Genomic DNA, 26,979 nt, shown 5'->3' on the forward strand with positions numbered 1-26,979 from the left:
TATTAAAAATTGGTATTCTGCTCCTTAGGTCCGTCCTTTTTCATTGTGGCTACCAATGCCCTGCGTCTCTGTGTGTCACACTCTGTTATATAAATATAATGTGGATAAATAAATAAAAAGAAAGTGTCACCAAATGGTGGCAAGAGAAAATGCACAAAATATGTGGAAAAACGTGAGCTATTGGAGCCAGGGCCTCTCTCTGGGAGAAAGGTTGAAAGAAAGGAAGATGGATGAAGAAAGGGGTTTAGCAAGATTTAGGAAATTGGAAGAGTTACATAAAAGTCACACAGAACCATGGATCAAGGGAAACTTCCTGGATAGCGTGAGAGAGAAAGACTGGTTGTCGGTGCCTGCAGAGGACAAGATTTGAAAACCTGAGTGATTACTGAAAAACATTGTCAAAGAGAATTTCAGAAGTCTCACTAGTGTTTGTTTTCAATAACTGTTACTTTTCTGTATTCCCTTGTATTTTTCTACATTCATTATTTTCTGATCTGTCTAATTTTCTCTGTCTATCATGTATTTCTGTTTTATCTGCTCTTTCATGATGTTTTTCAGGAAGCTCTTTCTTGCTTATCTCCCTGTCAACCATCTTTAAGTTCTCAGACTTTCATATATCATGCATTGCAGGCAACAACACCCAGTATTTCTCATCCCATCCAGCAAGTCTGCCCAGACCTGGGGTTTTGTGTGATTTTTCTGTAACTCTTCCCATTTCCTAAACCTCACCAGTTCTTTTTCTTAATGCCTCCTCTTTTCCCTTCATACCTGCTATAATAAGGATCCACTATATGTGAAAGCTTGTTCATTTCCATATCTTTCGTGTGCCTTCTCTTCTGCCGCTGCTTGTTGAGTACATTTTATATCTATCCATATTCTATTTATAAACAGTCTGTTGTCTGTTATGCTGATGACACAGCTTTATTTACTTCGTATCATGAAACAGTTGACTATGCGTTAAATTGCTTTGCAGCCAGTAAACTTGCTTGTAGTCCAGGCAAACGTCAACAGTTTCTGTTAGGTTTATCTGATCATATAGAAAATAAATGCCTCAAATATTTAAGAATTCATATGGGTGTCAACTGCAATAACATATCAACAAAGTTTTCAAAGATGTGATCAGTAATTATCATCTCCAAATGACATATTTCATGTACCTTCAGTCAGGTAACTAAAATGGCTTACTTGTATGGAGACATTCCCTCATATCAGTAACATTTTAAAAATAAAAATTTGTGCGTATAATATGAAAGGCTGGTCATACAGCTCTGTCAGTCTTGTTACCTGGTTTACAATACCAACAGTTGTGAACATACATATCAGTGTCATTCTTTGTCACATTAAAGTATGTATTGCCAGGGAAGCTATTTGGAAATAAATAACACAAATAAACCAAACATGGACATCACAAAGCTCAGGTTAGCAAGAACAGTGAACTCAAAGAATGCTCTCAGAATTTATTAAAAATTTCCTCCCTCTGCTGAAGCCATAAAATTCAAAAATTTCAAAATAAAGCTGTGCAATTGGCTGGCACAACACTCACTGTTAGACTGTAAAAGAGAAAAATGCTGATTTTAACACTTAACTTTATGGCTATAATCTTTCATTTGTTATGTAGATGAATGCTGTTGATCTTAGTCATTAATATTGTAGTTGTACTCTTTAATTTTACTGCAGTTTGTAGACTAGTACTGACTAAGATTCACAGTATTAAATTCATTAGACCATGATCACGATCTTATCTAATTTCAGTGAACACAAAAAACTCCTGGCCAAGTCTTCTCAGTATGTTTGTTTTTCTGGTTGACCACGTTAGTTTAATTGACAAGTCCGAAGTATCAGAAATGGTATGCCCAGACAGTGGTGATAATCAAGACTTTGAAGTTCAGAATGTGAGTATGTTTAGCTATTAAACTTCTTATTCTGTAACATAAAATTGATGGCTGGTTTGAATTTTGATGGAGAAACAGAAATTTATCATGCGGGAGGAGGGAACATTAATGATAAATTGTACACATAAATAAGCTCATAATTGATGCAGTAATATAAATTCAAGGTTGAAACAGTGAATGCCTGTGCCAAGCACTAATTAGCAAATTGGTTCTCTGTGCTTTCACCATTGTTCAAAATACTAGGCATTACTTAAGATACTTCGAACAACATGAAAAATGGGTTTAGCTTTATAGGCACAAAGTAAGTCATCATAGTCTTCAACTTGTGGAACCATTTTCATTGTCCCATATTCTGTGGAATTATGTGGAAAGTTTCTCAAGGTAGTGAGGAGAACTTGAGACACCACCACCACCACCACCGCCACTACCACCAAAAAAACCCCTGAATGCAAATTAAAGTCTATTCCAATGTGTCCTCGTTATGTGGAGCCCTCCACATACTAATTATTCCACAATGTTTTTGGCTTAATATTTTGCAGCTGTCCTTTAGCACTCACTCATTCCTTCCTTCCTTCCTTCCTGAAGGATGACGTTGGTGAACCAGCTTATGTTTGATAGAAAAAGTTTTTATTGCCAGTTTTTGTGTGCTACAGGATGGCTTCACTTTCCAACATAATCACCTTTCACTTCTAACAAGGGAATTCCAATACAATCGTGAAATTTTTCGCACAGGGAGGCTACACTGGAAGAAATGCATTGTCAGAATTTTAGTTGCTAACGTGCACAGCAGGTATTACTTTCTTTTTTTTTTCTTTAGTTTAACCACATGAAGAACTGTTTGTAACAGCAATTTCTACAGCCCTTCGTGCATAGTGTGCAATCTGGCAAATAATCAGACACTGCCGTCTCAAAAGAACATAGCATGAAGTTCAAAGTGCACACGTGAATCATAAGCACTTAAACTATATCAAAAATGTCTCATCATTAATTTTTTTTAAGGCTTGCAGTTAATAGTGAGGGCTAAACTGGTGCGAATGTAATTATTAAACAAGTGACGCATGGGAAACAAAAACAAGGCAACGTATTAGGTTACATTACAGATGACTTCCATCAATCAGTACTTTAATTCATTAGCATAAAATATTTTGTAAAATTACTGTAGCATAGTTCTTATTATAATTTTTGAATAATGTGTATCTTACTAACAATGAAGCAGTTCCTTGTTTCTTTTCTATAGTCATCACAAAAATGCGAAGTGTGTAATGAGTGGTGAAAACAAGCTTTTTCCTTACACTAGGCACACAGGAAGAGCATTAATGCATTCGGACACTTCACAGTAAAACTAGTTTCATTTAGACAGAATTAGGATGGAGTCAGAAATAGCCGTGGCCATTATTCTGCATATTCGTAAAACATGATGATGCAGACTGACAATGCCTTAATTACTTGTTATATTGAGGCCAAGAGTCCAACAAAAGCAATGAATTATTTTCTGCCAATGGTAAGAAGACATTTCGGATGTAACATCAGAAATTATTCTATCCCATTTTTCTGGATTTTGCTACATGGATTACAACATTTTTGCAACTAAACAGTTCTCTCTCTCTCTCTCTCTCTCTCTCTCTCTCTCTCTCTCTCACTCTCACTCTCACTCTTTTTCTCTTTCCCCTCCATAATTTGCCTAAACTGCAATTTGCATACAGTTCTGACATGATTCCTTACTGCCTTTATACACAGCATTTTATGGGATTAACATGAAGCTACGAATTTGTGTATAGTACTGCCTATTAATGACATCTGTTGTACATGTTTACTTGAAGTAAACTTTGTAATTTTGTGTGTAATTTTGTGACTTTTTCTGTGTAATTATCTGAATCCATTTAACCAGGCTGAAGAAGCCTGGAAATCAGTAACATTCATCTACATGCCTTTTAGAGGGCTCAGTCTCTCAGATTTCCATTGGCAATGGTGAATTGACTCTCATGAACAGTTCTAAAATATTAGAATAGTTTTTTTTAACACTTTTGCAAGTTTCATTTTGGTGCATATTTCGTACTTTCTTGTAATTCTTTCTTCCATTAAAAAGTTGACATTCAGTTTTTATAAAAGGAAACCAGCTTTGTGGACAGCTTAACTTTTAAGCATTTTGTCCGCCCTTTGTCTAACCAAAAAGTTTATAACTGAAAGCTATTGCTCCCCAGGTTTTCTGTGGAACAGGGAGGTACTGCATTTTTACCCTGGATTTTAATTAGCACAGTAAGTATTGTTCAAACCACAATTCACGTAATCATCAGTTATTTACCGTTTTGTTTAATATTTCCAAACTTTCTTACGAAATGTCAACATCATTCACAGGATGTCCAAGAAATTAACTAATAAATAATACATATGTAGATCTTCAGGAGAAGTATATGATATCGATTACATATCACATTCTTCGTATTTTATTTTTTTGAATGTTGAAAAGGAAGCATATGCCAAGAAACCACAAAGAAAATTAACTCAGTTTTATCTTCATTGTTAACACTTAATAATACTGCAAAAGCAGCTGTGAATTATTATGGATAAAACATAAGTTGCAGACCCAAGCAAATAGTAACTGTGAACAATCGTGTCATAGAAACTATCAATGAAAACTGAAATTCGCTTTGCAAATTAAGATCGCTTAAAGTTGTGTTATCTATTTGCTGATGTGCCATCAATCAAGGCTATGTGCTTACCGTGTTGTGCATGCACTGTCTACTGCATCTACAGTAGGTGTGTACATTTCCGTAGCTGTCTGGCGAGCTAAGACTTTTGCAGTTTTCAACATTTTTCAAAAAATACTTGCAGTGAATCATAACAGCCAAAATTTTGACATTGTGTTTCTTTCAGTGTAATCTTCCTGTATAAAAAATTTCAAGCCTAGGTTTGACACATTGGATTGGATCATTCCCTAGTAAATACTTTTCTAATCATTAAATAAGCTGCCTCCATTCCCCATCCCTAGACAGTAGTTCCCCTACCTAGTAATTAGGGTTGACAGTGGTTGTCAGGAGGTCCTCTTAATCTTCAATCTATTGTGCTCCAAGCTGTAGCTTCAAGTGCATAAAGAGTTAATAGTTGTAGTTACAAGGTCGCGGCTGCAAGGTGGATTATTCAAAAAGTTGCCAACTGCTGGAACTTGTACTTGGTGCAGACAGTGATGTGGGAATGCATGTTATCATGGAGAAGAATGTGAGTGTGTGTTAAGAATGGCATGTGTCAGTTGAACGAGCGTTTCACAGTACACACTTCATTGTAGTTGTTGACCCATGTTCCATGAAATCAGCTAAAAGAATGCACTTTTCATCTCAGAAAATAGCAGCAATTGTTTTTGAATGTGAGTAGTATCCCTCCCACATCTGCCCTGAAGTTGACTGGTGTCATTGCATCAACCGATGTTTTGATTTTGTATTGTTGTAGGATATCCACCTATTATCACTCATGAAATGCGAGAAAACAAATTGTCATCTCTGCTTTTTTAATAGTGATCTGAAAACATTTGCCTACTTAACAATGTTTCCTTTTTGTGTTGTTCAGTAAGCATTCCCGGAATCCATATTCCATGTACTGCAATGCATAAGGTTTTCTATAATACCTCCGTATAAAGTGGGAGTTCAATATGAATTGTCATTTGTTGACAAGTTTAGGTTTTTGTCCATTAGTTACACAATTTCACCTGTTTGGGTACTGCAGATGCCATTTCGCTTTTCATCGTCCACATTGGAACAGCCATTTTTATAGTCTCAACATTGTTGTCTAATCTTTCCTTCACTCATTACAGTATTTTGATATTCTCCTGTAATGCTTATATAAAATTCATTGTGGCGTACATATTTAGTAGGACTGTCACTTCCACAAAGATTGTTTTTTCCTGTGGAATGTGATGTGCTGGTAATGTGCTCACAAGTCACCTCTTCTTTAGCCAACAGGGAGCATGGAGAAATAAAGAGTTAACTGCTGCCCACCACCTGGTGCACCGGTTCCAAGCTGGACACACTCTGGCCACAGCTTCCAGCTAACAATAATGTGATTTTCTTCTCTCCCCGCCTCTCCTTCTCTATCACTACCCCCCCCCCCCTTTCTCTATTACTATCTCCCTCCTCCTCTATCACTATCTCCTGTCCCCCTTCTTTCTGGTACCAGAGTTAACATTATAAGATGAGCCTTAATAAATTAAATGGCTCCTAAAGGTTAACCCATATCGTTCCTGTCCGACCAGATCACCATATGCACCTGTACACTAGGCACAACTGATAAATCTGAGTAGTTCCCTTTGCACAAAAAAATCAGATCACAGTGTACACACTTCGCAGCTGGTGGGAACAATAATTTTCAGTCATTGTTGTTTATTTTCACCCATTGTTAAAACATTACTGAATCAAAATGGCTTCTGTTGCAGTGTAAATAGTCAGTAAATGGTGCTGTATTTGTGTAAATTTGTTCAAGCTACCAATATTTAAATATAAGTAAATCGCCCTTACTTTTTGAATATCCCTTGTAGATTGTTTGAAGAGGGTATTGTGATGTATTTGTCATTGTTTTTCATCTATTGCATCATAGTCTGGCACAGGCTACTGTTAACTGTATTTGGTTACTGTTAAATAAGTATCAGGTGCAGAAATGGATGTGTGGATACATCCCATGTGGGTGATGGTTCCTGAGCTTTATTATTGTAAGCTGCTTGCCTTTTTCTTTCCCAATTTACATCAGTTTTCTTTACTTATGTCGACCAAGCTATCTACTTGGTTTCCTGTATTTCTTGTGGTTTTGTTTCCCTTGCCTCTTCTCTTTCATCCTTCTTGCCGTTTCTGGTCCTCTTTGTGGTTTGGCCTCCACTTCCAAATTTTCTGTCTGTAGTGTGACACAATGTGGATTCCTCTAGCCCCTTCCTTCCTCTCTTCCTTGCCTGCAGCAGCCCCCCTCAGCCCCGCTTGGTCAGCAGCACATGTAGCCAGACTGTGTGGCAGGCCTGTTAGAGCCCATCTGGTTGAGCCCCCAGAAAACTCTGGGATCACACTTCTGATATCTGAGCTGTTGCGTTCCCATGTATGCTAGGAGTGGTTGCTTGTCATTCTGGAGCATCAGAACTCCCAGCGATGGCTGCTGTCCCGACGGCCCTTGCTGTGGCTGAGGCGCCCATGGGGAGAGCCCCTGTTTGGAGTGGGTGATGCTTCGCACATGAAGCAGTTAAGCTCCAAAACACTGGTCGTTATGCTACGGCCATCTCTTCAAATGGTAATAGACAATTGAATGCTGCTTCTTATGTCCCTTCCCTTCCCTGGCCACACCATATGAGGAGGGCCATGTTTGCCGGCTTGGAGTGAAACACTTTCCCTGCTAACTAGTCTGTACTAGGACAGACAGGACACATTTACTGCCACAAAGTGACTATTTTCTGTGGAAAATATCAAAGACAAGTTTGGCAAAGTGGAGTCTTTCAATAAGATGCTGTTGGGTTCCCTGTTGATCAGAGCTTCTTCTGCCATCCATGATGTACTTTCAGTGCTTGCTTTTCGGGCACATCTTCCCCATGTACGGCGGATCCTCCGTGTATACCCATTCCATGAGGGCAGCCCTGTGTTCCACTGTCAGTATGTGTGAATTGACAGGACTGTAACTCTCCCTATTCACCAGATTGCCTGGCTTACAAGAAAGGAAAAAAAAAGTACAAGAATATATGTTCCTGGATTGTCTGTCTTACACTGAGGGTTGTCAAAAATATGACCAACTCCACGCTGTGTCAATTACTTTTACTTTTGCCTCTGTTACATCCTTTTTCCCTCCTCCCTTTTCCGTATCTCAGTCTCGTACCCCTCACCTCTTCCTCTTCCCTGTGGTTCGTACCCCCTTCTCTCCAGTTGCCACTCCCCCTCCCAGGCCGAAGAAGTACACCCATTCTTCGACACCTGCCAGTGTTGGGGCTCCCTCGTGGGACCCCACCCTTCGGCATCTCTCAGGCCAGAGACATGCTACCACATCTCCGCCATGGACACACAGTCTGTGCAGCAAAAGGTTGCCCACTCGGATTCGGTTCTGCATCTTTCAGGAGTCTGCTCTCCCGCTGTGTCCTGTCCTCCTCAACCTATGAAACAGAAGAAGAAGAAGAAGAAGAAGAAGAAGAAGAAGAAGAAACACGAGTCCCAAGACAAGGCTGCCCCGGTGTCTCTGGGGATTCCATCCCCCACCCCCCCTGCCCACCTTGCAACCTGAGTCTGACATCTTATTTATGGATGTCCCCCATTCGTCTGTGACAGATGATGACCTGGAGGCGTAATTGGCTCCAACCCATTTACTTCTCATTTGGATAACCATTGCATGATTGTTCACCTATCCCCCATCCCATTCTCCATGACCCCCTCCAGGGGTGGATTTGTGGCTTTACATCAAATCAGTTTTTGCTCAGTCGGGCCCAACTCTTGGGAGGCTGCTCCCCTGTGTAATAAACTTTATGCCATCAAGGAGACTCCCACCATTTGACGTCTCTGCTCTGCCTCTCCTGGGGGGGGGGGGGGGGGGGGGGGGGGGAGAGTCTACCATCCTCTTCCATCTTTGTATTGGCTATATTTGGTTGACCCATAGTTTTTTACTACACAGTGAGCCACCCTGCCCATTTGCAGTTGCAGGCTACGCTAATTATGATCTGTTTTTTGCTGGATTGCCCTTTGACCCCACCATTTGACCCTTCTCACTAAATTTGCCCTCCTGCCCCCCCTTGTTTTTCTGCTAGGGGACAGACCCTCCCATGATTGCATCTGTCCTTGGTTTTCTTTGCAGAAGTGGTTTGTACTCTCAGGTATAAGTCCATGAATTTTCCTCTGGCATTTGAGTCCCTCAGTTAGTGTATACATTGGTTATGGAGGCCCTGACCTGGACTCTACACTAGGCAGGTTCTCCTCACCATTTCCCTACATTTTATCTGATCTGCTGTGCTGTTTTGTTTCCTCTTGTCTTGTGTCTTCCTCCCGTGGTTTTGGCCACTTTGTATCATGATAATGGTATGTTGTGGGTATCTGGAGGGGTTGGTGGCAGTGCGGGTGCACTACTACATGTACTGTTTCCGGGGCATCCCTGCTTCCCTCGTTTCCACCCACCCCCTCTTGTTCTTCCCTTTTCGTGCTGCCCTGATGCCCCTTTTCTCTCATTGTTTGCATGTTTTCTCTTCTCCTTGACTGGACAATGCTGTTTGTGTTGTTCCTTCCTTGATTTCTGTCATCCTATATCATTGGGACCAGTGACATCACTGTTTGTTTCTCTCCACCAAATCAGCCAAACAACCAGTTTTAAGCTCTGATCTATTTTCATAACACATGGTTTACTTTTTCTAAGACAGTTGAAAAGTAATAGAGAAAGTCCGTCACCTTATCTCACTCCTGTTTTAAATTCGAAATTTTCCAAAACTGTTCCCCAGAATTATAATTTTTGTACCATTTAGTTTTTAACTTATAATTGCAGTGGTATAAAGTTCAGGGCGTATTCTTTCAGAATTTGGAAGAGATAATTATGGTCCACTGAGTGACCAGCTTTTTTTAAAAAATCTAGCGAGGTATAAACTGCTTTCTTTTTACAGCATTTTGTTGCCTGAGAATTAATTTCAGAACTAAAATTTGTTGTTGGCAATATCTATTTGGTCTACAACCTGTTTGATATTTGGATTCCAGTTGGCACTTGGCTTAATTTCAGAAGACATTGAGTAGAATTGTGTATTGCGCAGGTAGAAGAGAATCCCTCTGTAATTATAAACATCTGTCCTGTCTCTCTTTTGATATAGTGAATGTATTGACGCAGTTTTCCAGTCATCCAGAATTTTATGTTTTCCAAATGTTTTGCATGATCAAATAAATTTCTCTTAAAATTTTTATGTAAGTTACTCTGAAACTGTTACATTTATCTAGCAGTTTCCTCTTCGTTTGGTGCTTGTTAATCTGGGTAGTTTTCTGAGGAATTTCTCGTCAGTATCTTTCTGTGAATTTGAGTACTTTATATGTTTTTGTTATAAAACAGAGTTGTTCATTATCTGTGTGTTGATCTTCCTCTTTTGCAGGAAGTGTTTTGGCATTCATTGAAGATTTATAAAATTTGGAATGACTATGCTGAGGGAGATGATGAGAGGATAATCAACAAAGAAAATGAGGCGCTTAAAGAAAAATTAAGTAAGTTTTAGAAAATATGTTTTAGTGTTTGAATAGTGCCAGGTGTATGTATGTTGATGTACAAAAATACAGTACAGTCAGGAAATGAGTGTATTTCCTGTATTGGATGCCTAAAGGTTTACAGAAAGAAGTAAAGCTTATGTGCGAGCTGTTTGGTGTAAAAGTGTCCAAAACCCATAATCAGAAAAGTTATGAAATTAGAATGTGCATTACAAAAACGAAAGAATTGAAAGTAAAAATGACAGAAAATATCTTCTGCATTGACAAAATAGCTATTTGCGAATGGAATAGGAAAGAAATGACTAGTAATGTTACATGGTACCCTCCGTCATGCACCATAAGTTGCTTGTGGAGTATGTTTGTAGATGCAGATGTAAGATAACATCTAGCTACAATCTCATTCTTGGTGGTGACGTACACTGATGGGGGGGGGGGGGGGGGGTAATCGCAACACCGGGATGAAGTTGTGCAGTACAAAAGAAAGATGATAGGCATGTTTCTACATGTGAAAAATTTTTATTCAAATTTCACACCTGTCGCATTATGATGATGCAAATCAGGCTTGCTTAAAATACATGCTGTTATAATCATGAGCGTTAGTTACCTTCAAGATTGGATGCGGTGATTTGATGTTTGTCGAGAATGTCTTTGAGGTGACAAAGACACTATCATCAATACCTTGCTGAGTGTGAAACCAGTGTAATTGATTGCTGGCAGTGGTGGTCATGAGAATGTACAGTTTGAAGAATGCACCCTGGACGTCCACAGTGCACTGCTGAAAGGGAAGACCATTGTGTTTAGTGTACGGCTCCTGTGCATTGTAATGCATCTGCAGCAGCAATTTGAGCAGCATTTGGCACCACAGTGACATATCAGACTATTAAAATTTTGTTACTTCAAAGAGCTCCGAGCTGGACACCCTGTAGTGTGCAGTCCACTGACTCCAAACCACTGCCATATGTGACTTCAATAGTGTCAAGCGAGAGCTCATTGGAGGGCAGGGTGGAGGTCTATTATGTTAAAGCTGGTTGTGCTTCAGTGCCAGTGATGGCTGTTTATTGATTAGGAGGCCAGTTGAGGACCTGCCTGATACACACACTACACATACTGTGGTCTGAGGTGTAATTTTGTATGACAGCAAGAGCACACTTGTGGTTGTCCCATGCATCCTGACTACAAATTTATATGTCAGTCCAGTGATTCACCCTGTTGTACTGCCATTCATGAACAGCATTCCAAGAGGTGTGCCCAACAGGATAACACTTGCCCATGTACAGCTGTTGTAACCAAACATGTTCTACATTGTGTCAACACGTTGCCTTGGCCCACACGATCACCAGGTCTGTTTCCAGTCATGCACATATGGAATATCGTCAGAGGTGACAACTTCAGTACCTTCAACAAACAGCATTACCTGTTGCTTTATTGACTAAACAAGTGTAACAGACATGGAACTCCATCCTGCAAACTGACATCTGGCACCTGTACAATGTAATGCATGCTTGTTTGCTTGCTTGCACTCAACATTCTGGCAGTTACATCGCTCAATGTACCAGCATTTCACACTTGCAGTGTTTATCTCACACTTTCATTTACCTGTAATCTTCCAGTGTTTTTTTTTTTTTTCCCCAGTCAGTGTAATATACTCTCCATTAGATAGAAGATCGTTCCATTCCTGATAAAGAACTGTGTAGAACTCTGGAAAAGTCACTGCTTGTGGGTGACTGGCTCCAGCTCATCTGCCCAATTCATTCCAGACATGCTTGATGGCATTCATATTTGCAGAACTTACTGATCAGTACATGAAATGTATAGTTCCACCTGCAAAAAAATTTACCTCTATATAGATTGTCACTATAGTCAATGAAGAGGTAGTTAAGACAAATGAGAGCCCCAAAAAGTTGCACTTGTACTTCCAGTTCCTCAGCCAGCAAAGCAGACTGAAGAACTGTCCAGTGTAGCAGTACCATTGTAAATGCCCAGAGGATGTAGTAACGAGATACACTCTGTCATTCTTACTTAAGAGTGGAACAGTGTCACACACTACAAGTCTGTACACCAGTGCACTGCATAGACCAGCAATTTTTGTTTTACAGTACTCCCTCTGCCTCTGCCTCTGCTTCTCCCCCTGACAGTGTTTGTTCACATTGTGTTGTTTATGAATGCACATTTTGTTTGACAACTTTAATTCTAATGCTTCTTTTGGTTATAAAAATGTAAGATACCTGCCTTGAAACTATGTCTCTTCGACACAATTTGACTCATGTTTTTTGCCACCTTTTAAAACCAAGTACTGTAGACAGAACAATTTCCTCCAAAATTTTCTTGCTAGACTTGAAGGTGCATTTCTGTAGAACAAAAGTTGTGAAGATTTTGCTAAGTTACTTCTTTATTATTGTTCATATTGCTGCAGAAATTGTTGCCTAACAGCACATTTGTGTACCATATTTACCGAGTACAACAAGACAGCCCTTAATATAAGACAACCACCATTTTTTAAGCGGCTCCTCGAGGAAAATTTATTTTTAGCATATTCTGACTAATCAAAATTACAAACTGTGTTATTGACATAAAGTACCTGCCTAAAACTTTAGTGTTACACCTATTCTAAACTTAGGCAAGTTATTGATTGCCTGCATTTTGATACAACAAGGAGAAATAAAATAAACAAAAAGAAATGGTTTACATTAATTTTTCTTGTCACTACCTTTTTTGTTTATTAAGTGTCTCGTGAGAGGTACCAATATTTTTAATCGTCATCACCATCCTAATAACACAGCTGTGAAATTTACATCCTTGTTGTCACAAATATTTGGTTGTTCCTTCCGAATATGTTGCAAATTTTTTGTTGTGGTGGGACCTGAGAACACAGGTTTTTTTGGCTGAATATGTATCGGATTTCCCTTCTATACTGACATGAGAATGTTACAATGTTTCTTGCTTCCAAACATGCCATTTGCCCATTGCTCTCTCATTGACTGCGCACGACCACCACCAGCTGACACACTCCCTTTCATTCCCGTCATACATCACAGTGAGCATCGACAATATTGCTGCAGGAAACATGTAAATGGGCCACTGACCTCTATCTGTACTTTTACTGTCTCCTGCAGAAATGTATGCTATTGTGTCTTTGTCTGATTTTATAATCAATTCAAATGGCTTCAGGCAAACTGTAGTTTAAATGTGGTAAATGTTCACAAACATCCCAAGTGCATGATATAGAGTCCCTTGGTTGACAGAACAGCCAAATTTGCTGCCCACTGACCACCCTCCTGTCCCCATACCCCATCTTTATCCTAGTTTGCAGCCAAGCTGGTGTCACTGTTCCCTCTTCAATCCTTTTGTAGTGCTGTACTTGAGCAACTGTGAAACAAACTGCTAGGGTGCAGGTCATATGTAACAAGATTGACTAATACATAAATAAAAGATCCCAATCACAATTCAGTCCAATTCTCAAACTTTCACTTGTCCTCCAATCTAGTGGTAATCTGTTGGCACTCCCTCCAAGGTGAGTCTTGCTGCTGTAATTTGTTCTCACAATAACAATTACAGTCAGCTTAATATTATCTGTTTCGATTTTTAGACATTTAGTTCTGGATTAATTTTCTTTTTTGCTTCTTTTGAATGTCACCTTGTTCTAAAGCTGATTAAAAGGTGGTAACGTTTTTATCTGGTTGTCTAGTACATGAACAATGGTCAGATTTCTGATTTGAAAACTGCTTGTATATCATTACAGTCTCTGTGATAACTAAATGATTTGTTGACTTGTGCTCAGAATCACATAATGTTTTTTTTGAAGAAATAAATTTTCACCTTTCCGTATTACCTTTAATTAAAAAACAGCATAAATATTTGTATACAGTATCCATACATGTGTGAGAACTTTCATTGCAAACCTGTTGAGATACAACAAGAGTTTGTAAGATGACAGAATTCAATGCTATGTTGTGTTTTATTACAGAGAATTGGTCAGATTTTAAACCTAACAATAGACAGTAGTGGCATCTAGTTCATAGTTTCTTATGTATCCCTTGCATTAGTGCCACGCAAACCAAATGTCACGTGATTGATTGAGCCAGATTGGTACTGAATTGAGCACTTCAGCTTATTGGGAAATCTCAAGCATGTTAGAGAGCAAGTATCCTTTACTTGACCAACCCTTGCGAATTCTTCAAAATTAATGTACACATGACTCCAGTAGCCAAAACTTCATCTGTAAATGTAAAATGGGTAAATACGGTATATTGTCAGTGAGATATTTATTGTGTGCACTCAGCTTCTTCATCTTTAGGAAAGATGCTTGAAACTTACTCTGTACAAGCATAATGTTCCTCCTCATGTACACTATCAACTTAATGCTCCATCAGCTTCTCTCTCAGTAACGATTCTCCTTTCTCAATCTGGCCAGCAATAAATTTAATGATGTTTATAGCAAGACATCACATATGTCTGCAAAGGTATTTTCTGTGCTCACTGCTAGGCAAAAAGCTGGGTTGTGGCTCTACCCAGTCATATGACAAAGGTAATTCCCAGCACATCATCGTCTATATTGGTTGTAAACGACCATTGGTATTACTTGACAAAGTGATCAAAAGGTAAGAAACTCCTTACTAACGTAAAACACAATGCCTCCCTACACTAGAATCCACTACCAACAAACTGGCCAAATTCAATGACGTTGACGTAATTTTACCAGCAATCGCTCACAATGAAAAATAAGTATCTATTTGGGTTTTGTTCGTGTTAGTTGGTTCAATTTAGTTTGGTATCACCAAGTAACAGAAGAAATACTTCAGTTGATTGATGAAAGAATGAAGTACAAAAATGTGCAGGGAAATTTGGGAATACAGAAGTACAAGTCACTGACGAATGAAATAAATAGGAAGGGCAGGGAAGCTAAGATAAAATGGCTGCATGAAAAATGTGAAGATATTGAAAAAGAAATGATTACTGGAAGGACTGATTCAGCATAGAGGAAAGTCAAAACAACTCTCAGTGAAATTAAAAGCAAGGGTGGTAACATTAAGAGTGCAATGGGAATTCCACTGTTAAATGGAGAGGAGAGTGGGGTGATGGAAAGAGTACATTGAAGGCCTCTATGAGGGGAAGATTTATCCGATGTTATAGAAGAAGAAACAAGAGTCGATTTAGAAGAGATGGGGGACACAGTATTAGAATCAGAATTTCAAAGAGCTTTGGAGGGCTTAAGATCAACTGAGGCAGAAGTGATAGATGAAATTCCATCAGAAGTTCTAAAATCATTGGGGGACATGGCAACAAAACGACTATTCACATAGGTGTGTAGAATGTATATGTCTGGCAACATACCATCTGACTTTTGAAAAAGTATCACCCGCACAATTATGAAAAGTGCAAGAGCTGACAAGCACGAGAATTATTGCACAATCAGCTTAGCAGCTGAAGTATCCAGATTGCTGAAAAGAATAATATACAGAAGAATGGAAGAGAAAACTGAGCATGTGTTAGATAAGGATCAGTTTGGCTTTAGGAAAGGTGAAGTCAGAGAGGTATTTCTGGCATTGCAGTTGATAACAGAAGCAAGACTAAAGAAAAATCAAGATACGTTCATAGGATTTGTCAACGTGGAAAAATGTTAGGAAATGTAAAATGATGCAAGATTTTCAGAATTCTGAGAAAATTAGGGGTAAGCTACAGAGAGAGATGAATAATGTACAAGAGCCAAGAGGGACTAATAAGAGTAGACGGGCAAGAACAAAGTGTTTGAATTAAAAAGGGCATAAGACAGGAATGTAGTCTTTCACCCCTAATGTTCATTCTGTATATTGAAGAAGCAATGATGGAAATAAGAGAAAGGTTCGGTTGTTGTTGTTGTTGTTGTTGTTGTCTTCAGTCCTGAGACTGGTTTGATGCAGCTCTCCATGCTACTCTATCCTGTGCAAGCTTCTTCATCTCCCGGTACTTACTGCAACCTACATCCTTCTGAATCTGCTTAGTGTATTCATCTCTTGGTCTCCCTCTACGATTTATACCCTCCACGCTGCCCTCCAATGCTAAATTCTATTCAGTACCTCCTCATTAGTTATGTGATCTACCCATCTGATCTTCAGTATTCTTCTGTAGCACCACATTTCGAAAGCTTCTATTCTATTCTGGTCTAAACTATTTATCGTCCATGTTTCACTTCCATACATTGCTACACTCCATACAAATACTTTCAGAAACAAACTACTTCCTGACACTTAAATCTATACTCGATGTTAACAAATTTCTCTTCTTCAGAAACCCTTTCCTTCCCATTGCCAGACGACATTTTATATCCTCTCTACTTCGACCATCATCAGTTATTTTGCTCCCCAAATAGCAAACCTCCTTTACTACTTGAAGTGACTCATTTCCTAATCTAATTCCCTCAGCATCACCCGATTTAATTTGACTACATTCCATTATCCTCGTTTTGCTTTTGTTGATGTTCATCTTATATCCTCCTTTCAAGACACTATCGATGCCGTTCAACTGCTCTTCCAAGTCCTTTGCCGTCTCTGACAGAATTACAATGTCATCGGTGAACCTCAAAGTTTTTACTTCTTCTCCATGAATTTTAATACCTACTCCAAATTTTTCTTTTGTTTCCTTTACTGCTTGCTCAATATACAGATTGAATAACATCGGGGAGAGGCTACAACCCTGTCTCACTCCTTTCCCAACCACTGCTTCCCTTTCGTGCCCCTCGACTCTTATAACTGCCATCTGGTTTCTGTACAAATTGTAAATAACCTTACGCTCCCTGTATTTTACCCCTGCCACCTTCAGAATTTGAAAGAGAGTATTCCAGTCAACATTGTCAAAAGCTTTCTCTAAGTCTACAAATGCTAGAAACGTAGGTTTGCCCTTCCTTAATCTAGCTTCTAAGATAAGTCGTAGGGTCAGTATTGCCTCATGTGTTCCAATATTTCTGCGGAATCCAAACTGATCTTTGCCGAGGTCGGCTTCTACCAGTTTTGCCATTCATCTGTAAAGGATTCACATTAGTATTTTGCAGCTGTAACTTATTAAACTGATAGTTCGGTAATTTTCACGTCTGTCAACACCTGCTTTTTTTGGGATTGGAATTATTATATTCTTCTTGAAGTCTGAGGGTATTTCGCCTGTCTCATACATCATGCTCACCAGATGGTAGAGTTTTGTCACGACTGGCTCTCCCAAGGCCATCAGTAGTTCCAATGGAATGTTGTCTACTCCTAGGGCCTTGTTTCAACTCAGGTGTTTCAGTGCTCTGTCAAAGTCTTCACGCAGTATCGTATCTCCCATTTCATCTTCATCTACATCCTCTTCCATTTCCATAATATTGTCCTGAAGTACATCGCCCTTGTATAGACCCTCTCTATACTCCTTCCACCTTTCTGCTTTCCCTTCTTTGCTTAGAACTGGGTTTCCATCAATGCTCTTGATATTCATACAAGTGGCTCTCTTTTCTCCAAAGGTCTCTTTAATTTTCCTGTATGCAGTATCTATCTTACCCATAGTGAGATAAGCCTCTACATCGTTTCATTTGTCCTCTAACCATCCCTGCTTAGCCATTTTGCACTTTCTGTCAATCACATTTTTGAGACGTTAGTACTCCTTTTTGCCTGCTTCATTTACTGCATTTTTATGTTTTCTCCATTCATCAATTAAATTCAATATTTCTTCTGTTACCCAAGGATTTCTACTAGCCATCGTCTTTTTACCTACTTGATCCTCTGCTGCCTTCACTACTTCATCCCTTAGCGCTACCCATTCTTCTTTTTCTGTATTTCTTTCCCCCCATTCCTGTCAATTGTTCCCTTATGCTCTCTCTGAACCTCTGTACAACCTCTGGTTTAGTCAGTTTTTTCAAGTCCCATCTCCTTAAATTCCCACCTTTTTGCAATTTCTTCAGTTTTAATCTACAGTTCATAACCAATAGATTGTGGTCCGAGTCCACATCTGCACCTGGAAATGTCTTACAATTTAAAATCTGGTTCCTAAATCTCTGTCTTACCATTATATAATCTATCTGAAACCTTCCAGTATCTCCAGGATTCTCCCATGTATACAACCTTCTTTTATGATTCTTGAACCAAATGTTAGTTATGATTAAGTTATGCTCTGCGCAAAATTCTACCAGATGGCTTCCTCTTTAATTTCTCTCCCCCAATTCATATTCACCCACTATGTTTCCTTCTCTCCCTTTTCCTACTCTCGAATTCCAGTCACCCATGACTATTAAATTTTCGTCTCCCTTCATTACATGAATAATTTCTTTTATCTCATCATACATTTCATCAGTTTCTTCGTCATCTGCAGAGCTAGTTGGCATATAAACTTGTACTACTGTATAGTAGGCGTGGGCTTCGTGTCTATCTTGGCCACAATAATGCGTTCACTATGCTGTTTGTAGTAGCTTACCCGAATTCCTATTTTCCTATTCATTATTAAACCAACTCCTGCATTACCCCTATTTGATATTGTATTTATAACCCTGTAGTCACCTGACAGAAGTCTTGTTCTCCTGCCACCGAACTTCACTAATTCCCACTATATCTAACTTCAACCTATCAATTTCCCTTTTTAAATTTTCTAACCTACCTGGCCGATTAAGGGATCTGACATTCCACGCTCCAATTCGTAGAACGCCAGTTTTCTTTTTCCTGATAATGACATCATCTTGAGTTGTCCCCACCCGGAAATCCAAATGGGGGACTATTTTACCTCCGGAATATTTTACCCAAGAGGACGCCATCATCATTTAACCATACAGTAAAGCTGCATGCCCTCGGAAAAATTACGGCTGTAGTTTCCCCTTACTTTCAGCCGTTCGCAGTACTAGCACAGCCAGGCCGTTTTGGTTAGTGTTGAAAGACCAGATCAGTCAATCATACAGACTGTTGCCCCTGCAACTACTGAAAAGGTTGCTGCCCCTCTTCAGGAACCACACGTTTGTCTGGCCTCTCAACAGATACCCCTCCGTTGTGGTTGCACCTACGGTACGGCCATCTGTATCACTGAGGCACGCAAGCCTCCCCACCAATGGCAAGGTCCATGGTTCATGGGGGCAGAAAGGTAGTGAGATTAAAATTCAAGGTTAAGGGATATCAATGGTACAATCACTGATGACATCACTATCTTCAGTGAAAGTTAAGAAGAATTAAAAGATCTGCTGAATGGAATGAACAGTCTAATGACTACTGAATGTGGGTTGAGAGTAAATTGAAAAAAGATGAAAGTAATGAGAAATAACAGAAATGAGAACAATGAGAAACTTAACATAAGGATTGGTGGTCATGAAGTAGTTGAAGTTGAGGAATTCTGCTACCTAGGCAGTGAAATAACCAATGAGAGATGGAGCAAGGGGAACATCAAAAGCAGGCTAGTACTGGCAAAAAGGGAATTCCTGGCCAAGAGAAGTCTATTAGTATTAAACATATGCCTTAATTTGAGGAAGATATTTCTGAGAATCTACATTTGGAGCCACAGCATTCTAAGGTAGTGAAACATTTACTGTGGAGAACCTGGAACAGAAGAGAATTGAAGCATTTGAAATGTGCTACAAACGAATGTTGTAAATTAGGTGGACTGATAAGGTAAGTAATGAGGAGGTTCTGTGCGGAATCAGAGAGGAAAGGAATATGTGGAAAACACGAATAAGGAGTAGGAACAGGATGATAGGGCATCTATTAAGACATCAGGAAATTACTTCCATGGTACGAGAGGGAGCTGTAGTGGGCAAAAACTGTAGAGGAAGACAAAGACTGGAATACATCCAGCAAATAATTGAAGATGTAGGTTGCAAGTGCTACTCTGAGATGAAGAGGTTGGCACAGGAGAGGATTTTGCTGCGCACTGCATCCTGACTCACAACTTCTTCACTTTCGAAGGCCAGACATACCAACAATTAAAGGGAACAGCCATCGATACCAGGATGGCCCCCTCGTACGCCAACCTATTCATGGGTCGCTTAGAGGAAGGTTACCCAGGCCTACCAACGCAACGTTTGGTACAGATTTATTGATGACATCTTCATGATCTGAACTCACAGTGAAGAACAACTCCATAATTTCCTCTCCAACCTCAACTCCTTTGGTTTCATCAGATTCACCTGGTCCTACTCCAAATCCCATGCCACTTTCCTTGACGCTGACCTCCATCTGTCCAATGGCCAGCTTCACACATCCGTCCACATCAGACCCACCAACAAACAACAGTACCTCCATTATGACAGATGCCACCCATTCCACATCAAATGGTCCTTTCCCTACAGCCTAGGTCTTCGTGGCAAACGAATCTGCTCCAGCCCGGAATCCCTGAACCATTACACCAACAACCTGAAAACAGCTTTCGCATCGCGCAACTACCCTCATGATCTGGTACAGAAGCAAATAACCAGAGCCACTTCCTCATCCCCTCAAAGCCAGAACCTCCCACAGAACCACCCCAAAAGTGCCCCACTTGTGACAGGATACTTTCCAGGACTGGATCAGACTCTGAATGTGGCTCTCCAGCAGGGATACGACTTCCTCAAATCCTGCCCTGAAATGAGATCCATCCTTCATGAAATCCTTCCCACTCCACCAAGAGTGTCTTTCCGCCATGCACCTAACCTTTGTAACCTCTTAGTTAATCCCTATGAAATCCCCAAACCACCTTCCCTACCCTCTGGCTCCTACCCTTGTAACCGCCCCCGGTGTAAAACCTGTCCAATGCACCCTCCCACCACCACCACCACCTACTCCAGTCCTTTAACCCGGAAGGTGTACACGATCAAAGGCAGAGCCACATGTGAAAGCTTTCACGTGATATACCAACTGACCTGCCTACACTGTGAAGCTTTCTATGTAGGAATGACCAGCAACAAACTGTCCATTCGCATGAATGGACACAGGTAGACAGTGTTTGTTGGTAATGAGGATCACCCTGTGGCTAAACATGCCTTGGGGCACGGCCAGCACATCTTGACACAGTGTTACACCGTCCAGGTTATCTGGATACTTCCCACTAACACCAACCTGTCAGAACTCCGGAGATGGGAACTTGCCCTGCAGTATATCCTCTCTTCTCGTTACCTTCAAGGCCTCAACCTCTGCTAATTTCAAGTTGCCACCGCTCATACATCACCTGTCATTCAACAACATCTTTGTCTTTGTACTTCCGCCTTGACTGACATCTCTGCCCAAACTCTTTGCTTTTACAAATGTCTGCTTGTGTCTGTGTATGTGCAGATGGATATGTGTATGTGTATGCGAGTGTATACCTGTCCTTTTTTCCCCCCTAAGGTAAGTCTTTCCACTCCTGGGATTGGAATGACTCCTTACCCTCTCCCTTAAAACCCACATCCTTTCATCTTTCCCTCTCCTTCCCTCTTTCCTGACGAAGCAGCCGTTGGTTGCAAAAGCTTGAAATTTTGTGTGTGTGTTTGTGTGTTTTTTTATTGTGCCTATCTACCAGCACTTTCCCGGTGTGTTTCGTCATAGCTGAACCATCCCATTTTTGGGTTAGTACTGCACAACCTATTTTTATTTGTACATGAAAGTGACCCACCCTCAACTGTTTCATAAAAATGGTATGGGCCATTTCTCTTGTGAATGGACCTGGCCAGTACTATAGATCAGTCACTCCAGGATCTGTCTGCCTCCATAATATCCAACCCTTCCTGAGTCCACATTCTTTGTATGTCTTATTTTTGTCCGATAGTACTGGTCAGCAACTGTAACAACTTTATTGATCAGAAACGAAGAAATTTGTTAATACTTTTCCTTTAATTTTAATTTGTTATGATTTCAACACCTTATCTCTTTTTTGCGCTTGACCTCTAGTATCAATAACTATTTTCATGTGTATTTTTCTCACGAAAGTGTTTTCGACGTACATCGATAATACTTCCTATTTTAACCCACCAGATTCTTTTATCATGATTTATGTGGGTCATTTAGCCTGTCATACATTATTTCATTGATATGTCCTTTATTCCCCTCAAAAACAGGACATGACCAAATTGTGTCATTTGTCCAAGTCCTTTGTGTCACAAAAGCAGGAGTTTGTCACTGTGTAGACCAGCTTTGTAATATTCTGTATATACTAAATAAATGTTATATTTTTTATTTTATGTCTTTTTGCATTGTTTTCATGTCAGCAATATTCATGTGCATTCATGACATTATTCCAATTCTCAAATTTATATATTATTTTTACCATGTGATTGTAAGTAACCTGGCTCTTTGGTCAGTGACCTTACATTAAAAGAATACTTATCTGCTGATTAAATAACAATTGACAGCACTTTCGTGTACACTTTCATAATTAAGCAAGATCTTTGTTGTTAGTGTGTTTCTTCCTCAAGTTTAATTTAATGGTGTCTTATACTGCTTGAACATATCAGTATTATATAATCCCTTTCCTTGACCGGTTTCTAGATCAACCAAGATAATTGCTGTAAGATGTGGTACATTTAAAACTTTGTAATGACCGCTATATCGAGGGAATAATTTATTTGTTTCTATCTTCAAATTTGAGCTATGATGCACTTCCTTAATTAGTACCAAGTCTTTCTACATCTACATCCATACTCCGCAAGCCACCTGGCAGTATATGGTGGAGGGTACCTTGAGTACCTCTATTGGTGCTCCCTTCTGTTCCAGTCTCGTATTGTTCGTGGAAAGAAAGATTGTCGGTATGCCTCTGTGTGGGCTCTAATCTCTGATTTTATCCTCATGGTCTCTTCACGAGATATATATGAAAGGGAGCAATATACTGCTCGACTCCTCGGTGAAGTTGTTCTTGGAACTTCAACAAAAGCCCATACCGAGCTACTGAGCATCTCTGTTGCAGAGTCTTCCACTGGAGTTTATCTATCATCTCCGTAACGCTTTTGGGATTACTAAATGATCCTGTGATGAAGTGCGCTGCTCTCCGTTGGACCTTCTCTCTCTCTTTTATCAACCCTATCTGGTATGGATCCCACACCAGTGAGCAGTATTCAAGCAGTGGGCAAACAAGTGTACTGTGAACTACTTCCTTTGTTTTCGGACTGCATTTGTTTAGGATTCTTCCAATGAATCTATCTGGCATCTGCTTTACTGATGATTAATTTTATATGGTCATTCCATTTTAAATCACTCCTAATGGCTACTCCCAGATAATTTATGGAATTAACTACTTCCAGTTGCTGACCTGCTATCATATCAAAGGTAGGTATCGTAGCTTTTTCATTATATTTACACAGCCATTTATCTGCTGTTCATTGTAAATTTTCTTTTACAACATATTCGGAGTTGTCTCCATGTACATTATCATCATTGTATGGCCATTTAAAGAATTTCAACAGGGGCTCGTCTATGAATTTACTTTGCAGTGTTTTGATGGGAGATAAAACAGCCGATAAATGTGGAAGTTCATTAAGTATTACTTCAAACTGTGGTATTTTCTGTGCCCAAGCTGTATATCTGTTTGAACAGTATGGCCTGCGTTACCAACCGATTTCTTTTATGAGACATTCACAAATGTTATATTTAGATGTGTTTATGTGGCATACTCCTCCACATTCTAGGAATTCTTTAATGTTATGGCTGACAAATTGCGTGCCATTACCGGTTAAAAGTCTCTTTAGGTTTCCCTACACCAGTAAAATAATTATGTATAAAGTGAATTTCTATATTGGTGTTGGCGTGTTTGATTGGATATAAAGTTACATATTTGGACCAACAATCAACACTTCCTCTACTCCTCTTCTACTGGTTGACAAAGGCCTGCAAAAATCTGTTGCTGTTAAATCATGCAATCCTTTCTGTATAAGAGGATACATGTATAACCTATACCCTTATTATCCTCTCTTACTTTCTGACAGGTCTAGCAAGCTTGTATATTCTGTGACTTTTTTACTCAAATCTTTAAATTAATAAAATTTCTTCATATGTGCCTATACACTTAAGAACTCCAAAAGTCCATATCCATTGTTTATGAATGCTATTAACTGTAATCCAACAAGGAAAACCATCAATTATTCATAAAATTATTTAATTGGATAGATAAAAAATGACCTTCCTGGACATTGAAAAAGCATATAATAGTGTACATAGAAGCAAAGTGTGGAAAGCCCTGGAGAATAGAGGAGTAGCAAAACAGATTATTTGGAAGGATAACGGAAATGTACCATGGAAGTGTGAGCGGTGTGAAATTGGGAGGAGAGAGATCAGCTTGGATAGAACAGAAGAATGGCTTGAGGCATGGAAGTGCACTTTCGCTATTACTCTTCATTGTAGTGATGGATGATATAATGAGTACAGTAGCACAAGTAACTGGTGAAAGGAAGATGAAAGCCATGGTGTTTGCAGATGATCTGATGACTTAGGGAAATAAAGAGGAGGAAGTACAAGAGCAGCTGGGTGTATGGGAATGAATAGTACAAGAATATGGGATGAAATTTAGTGTGAGAAAAAGTGAGATGATTATCACAACAAGAAAGGAGGAGAAAGAAACAACTGGAATAACAAACGGTGGGGAACAATTGAGGAGAGAGGAGAGTTTCAAGTACCTAGGAAGCCTGATACAGGATGATGGAAGATACGACACAGAAATAAACGAGCAGGGGAGAAAAGCAGAAGCATTTTGGAAGAGTATCAGAAACCTGATATGGAGCAAGGATGTACCCCAAACCAGTAAAAAGGTTATATACCGGTCATACTATGTCCCGATGCTGACATCTGCATCAGAAACCTGGATTATGAAAGGAAGAGAGAAAAGCAGAGTACAAGCTAGTGAGATGAAATTCTTGAGAAACAGTATTGAAGTGACAAAGATAGACAGGTTAAGAAATTAGAGGATCAGGGAGCTAATGAAGGTGGAAGCATTACAGAAGGAGATAGAGAAATCAAGGCTGAGATGGTATGGACATGTTAAGAGAATGGAGGAGAAGAGGATACCCAGGAGGATACATGAGATGAAACTGGAAGGAAAGAGACCAAGAGGAAGACTGAGAGACAGATGGCTGAAAGAAATAGAGGAATGTGTACAGAAGAAAGGGGGAGGCTGGACCAAGCTGAAGACGGAGAGATGGTGGTAAGACAGAAGACGATGGAGAGGCCTGTGTTCCATATAGACCTGGCCAGAGGCTGGAAACTGTCCAAGATGAAGAAGAAGATAAAAAAAGTCTACTCACCAAGTGGCAGCAGAACACACACCTAAAAGACTGTTGTGGCTGGCAAGTTTTCGAAGCCAGTGGCTCTTCTTCAGGCAGAAGGGTTGAAGGGGAAGAAAGAAGGGTGAAGGAAAAGGTCTTGCGAGGTCTAGAAAAAAGGGTAAATTTTGGGAAAGTCACCCTGAACCACGGGTACAGGATGAGAAGGAAAGCTTTCCTTCCCATCCCATACGGTAAGTCTCCCCTGACCCATGGTTCTGGGTAAACTGGCATCAATTGTGACGAGCAGGGCACCATGTGGTAAGGTAACAGGAACTGTGGAGAGTCAATGGAGGAAATGGTTGGTATCTTCTATATAGGAGGGTAGATTGCGGTTAATAGGCTGAAGCCACCCAGGACGCCCATTGTGGGCGGTTCTGTGCCCCTACTGAGAGAATCTCTACTCTAGAAGACAACACCTTCAGCCTATTACCTGCAACCTACCCCTCTATCTAAAAGGTACCAACCATTTCCTCCACCAACTCTCCACAGTTCCTATCCCTTTACTACACAGTGCCCTGCTCATCACTATTGACACCATCTGCCTTTACTCAAACATTCCTAATCCCAATGGCCTTATCGCTATTGAATACTACCTTTCCCAACGCCTGACAGATTCCAGATCAACAACCTCCTTCCTAGTTGCCATGACCAACTATATCCTCACCCACAATTACTTCTCTTTTGAAGGTATTACCTACAAACAAATCCAGGGTACTGCTGTGAGCACTCACATGACATCGTCATATGCAAACTTATTCATGGGACATCTAGAGGAATCCTTCCGAAACAGCCAGAATCCTAAAACCCTCACAGGGTCGGATTCATTGGTGACATCTTCGTGATCTGTATCAAAGGTGAGGACACCCTATCCACATTCCTCCAGAACCTCAACACTTTCTCCCCCATTCCCTTCACCTGTCCTACTCAACCCAATAAACCATCTTCCTAGATGTTGACGACTACATCAAAGATGGCTACATCAGTACCTCTGTCCATATCAAACCTACCAATTGCCAGCAATGGGTGGTACCTCTCAAAATATACCGAGGGTCTCCCTGAGGCCTTTACAGACTGTAATTATCCTCTGAACCTTGTACAAAAACAAATCTCCCGTGCCCTATCTTACCAGTCATGCACCATCTCCCAAAGTCCTGTCATTCACTTGTAACTGAGTACCACCCAGGACTGGACCAACTGAATTATATTTTCCACCAAGGTTTCATGTACCTCTCACCGTGCCCTGGAATGAGAAATGTTCTACCCACTACCCTGCACCCCCCTCCCCCCCCTTTCACTCAGTTGTATTCTGTCACCCACCGAACCTCCACAATATCTTCGCCCATCCCTACACAACCACTGCTCCCAACATCCTCCCACCATCTCCTACTCCAGTCAGGTCACAAACATCACCTATCCCATCAGAGGCAGGGTTACCTATCAAACCAGTCTTGTGATCTAAAAGCTAAGGTGGAACCACTGTGCTGCATTCTATGTGGGCATGGCAAACTGTGGCCAACAAACAACTGGACCACCCTGCTGCTGAGCACACTGTACAACATGATGTTCTTCATTTCAACAACTGCATCACAGCCTGTGCCATATGGATCCTTCTCACCAACACCAGCTTTTCTGAACTGCACAGGTGGGAGCTCTCCCTGCAATATATCCTACTTTCCCATAACCCTCCTGGCCTCAAACTTCGTTAGTCATTGTCCACACACATCTCTCCCCTTCCCTG

General features: G+C 40.2%; 1 protein-coding gene across 1 annotated transcript in view; it reads left to right on the forward strand.

Moving 5' to 3' along the window:
• Window positions 1–26,979, forward strand: part of LOC126336665 (kinetochore protein NDC80 homolog) — a 176,871-nt gene that overhangs the window by 48,476 nt on the left and 101,416 nt on the right. The window contains exons 6-7 of the mRNA XM_050000612.1: window positions 1,753–1,892; window positions 9,958–10,066. Coding sequence (XP_049856569.1) covers window positions 1,753–1,892; window positions 9,958–10,066 — 249 coding nt within the window. The remainder of the gene's footprint in view (window positions 1–1,752; window positions 1,893–9,957; window positions 10,067–26,979) is intronic.

The sequence above is a fragment of the Schistocerca gregaria genome, chromosome 2 (assembly GCF_023897955.1).
Source record: "Schistocerca gregaria isolate iqSchGreg1 chromosome 2, iqSchGreg1.2, whole genome shotgun sequence".
In the NCBI taxonomy this organism is placed as follows: domain Eukaryota; kingdom Metazoa; phylum Arthropoda; class Insecta; order Orthoptera; family Acrididae; genus Schistocerca; species Schistocerca gregaria.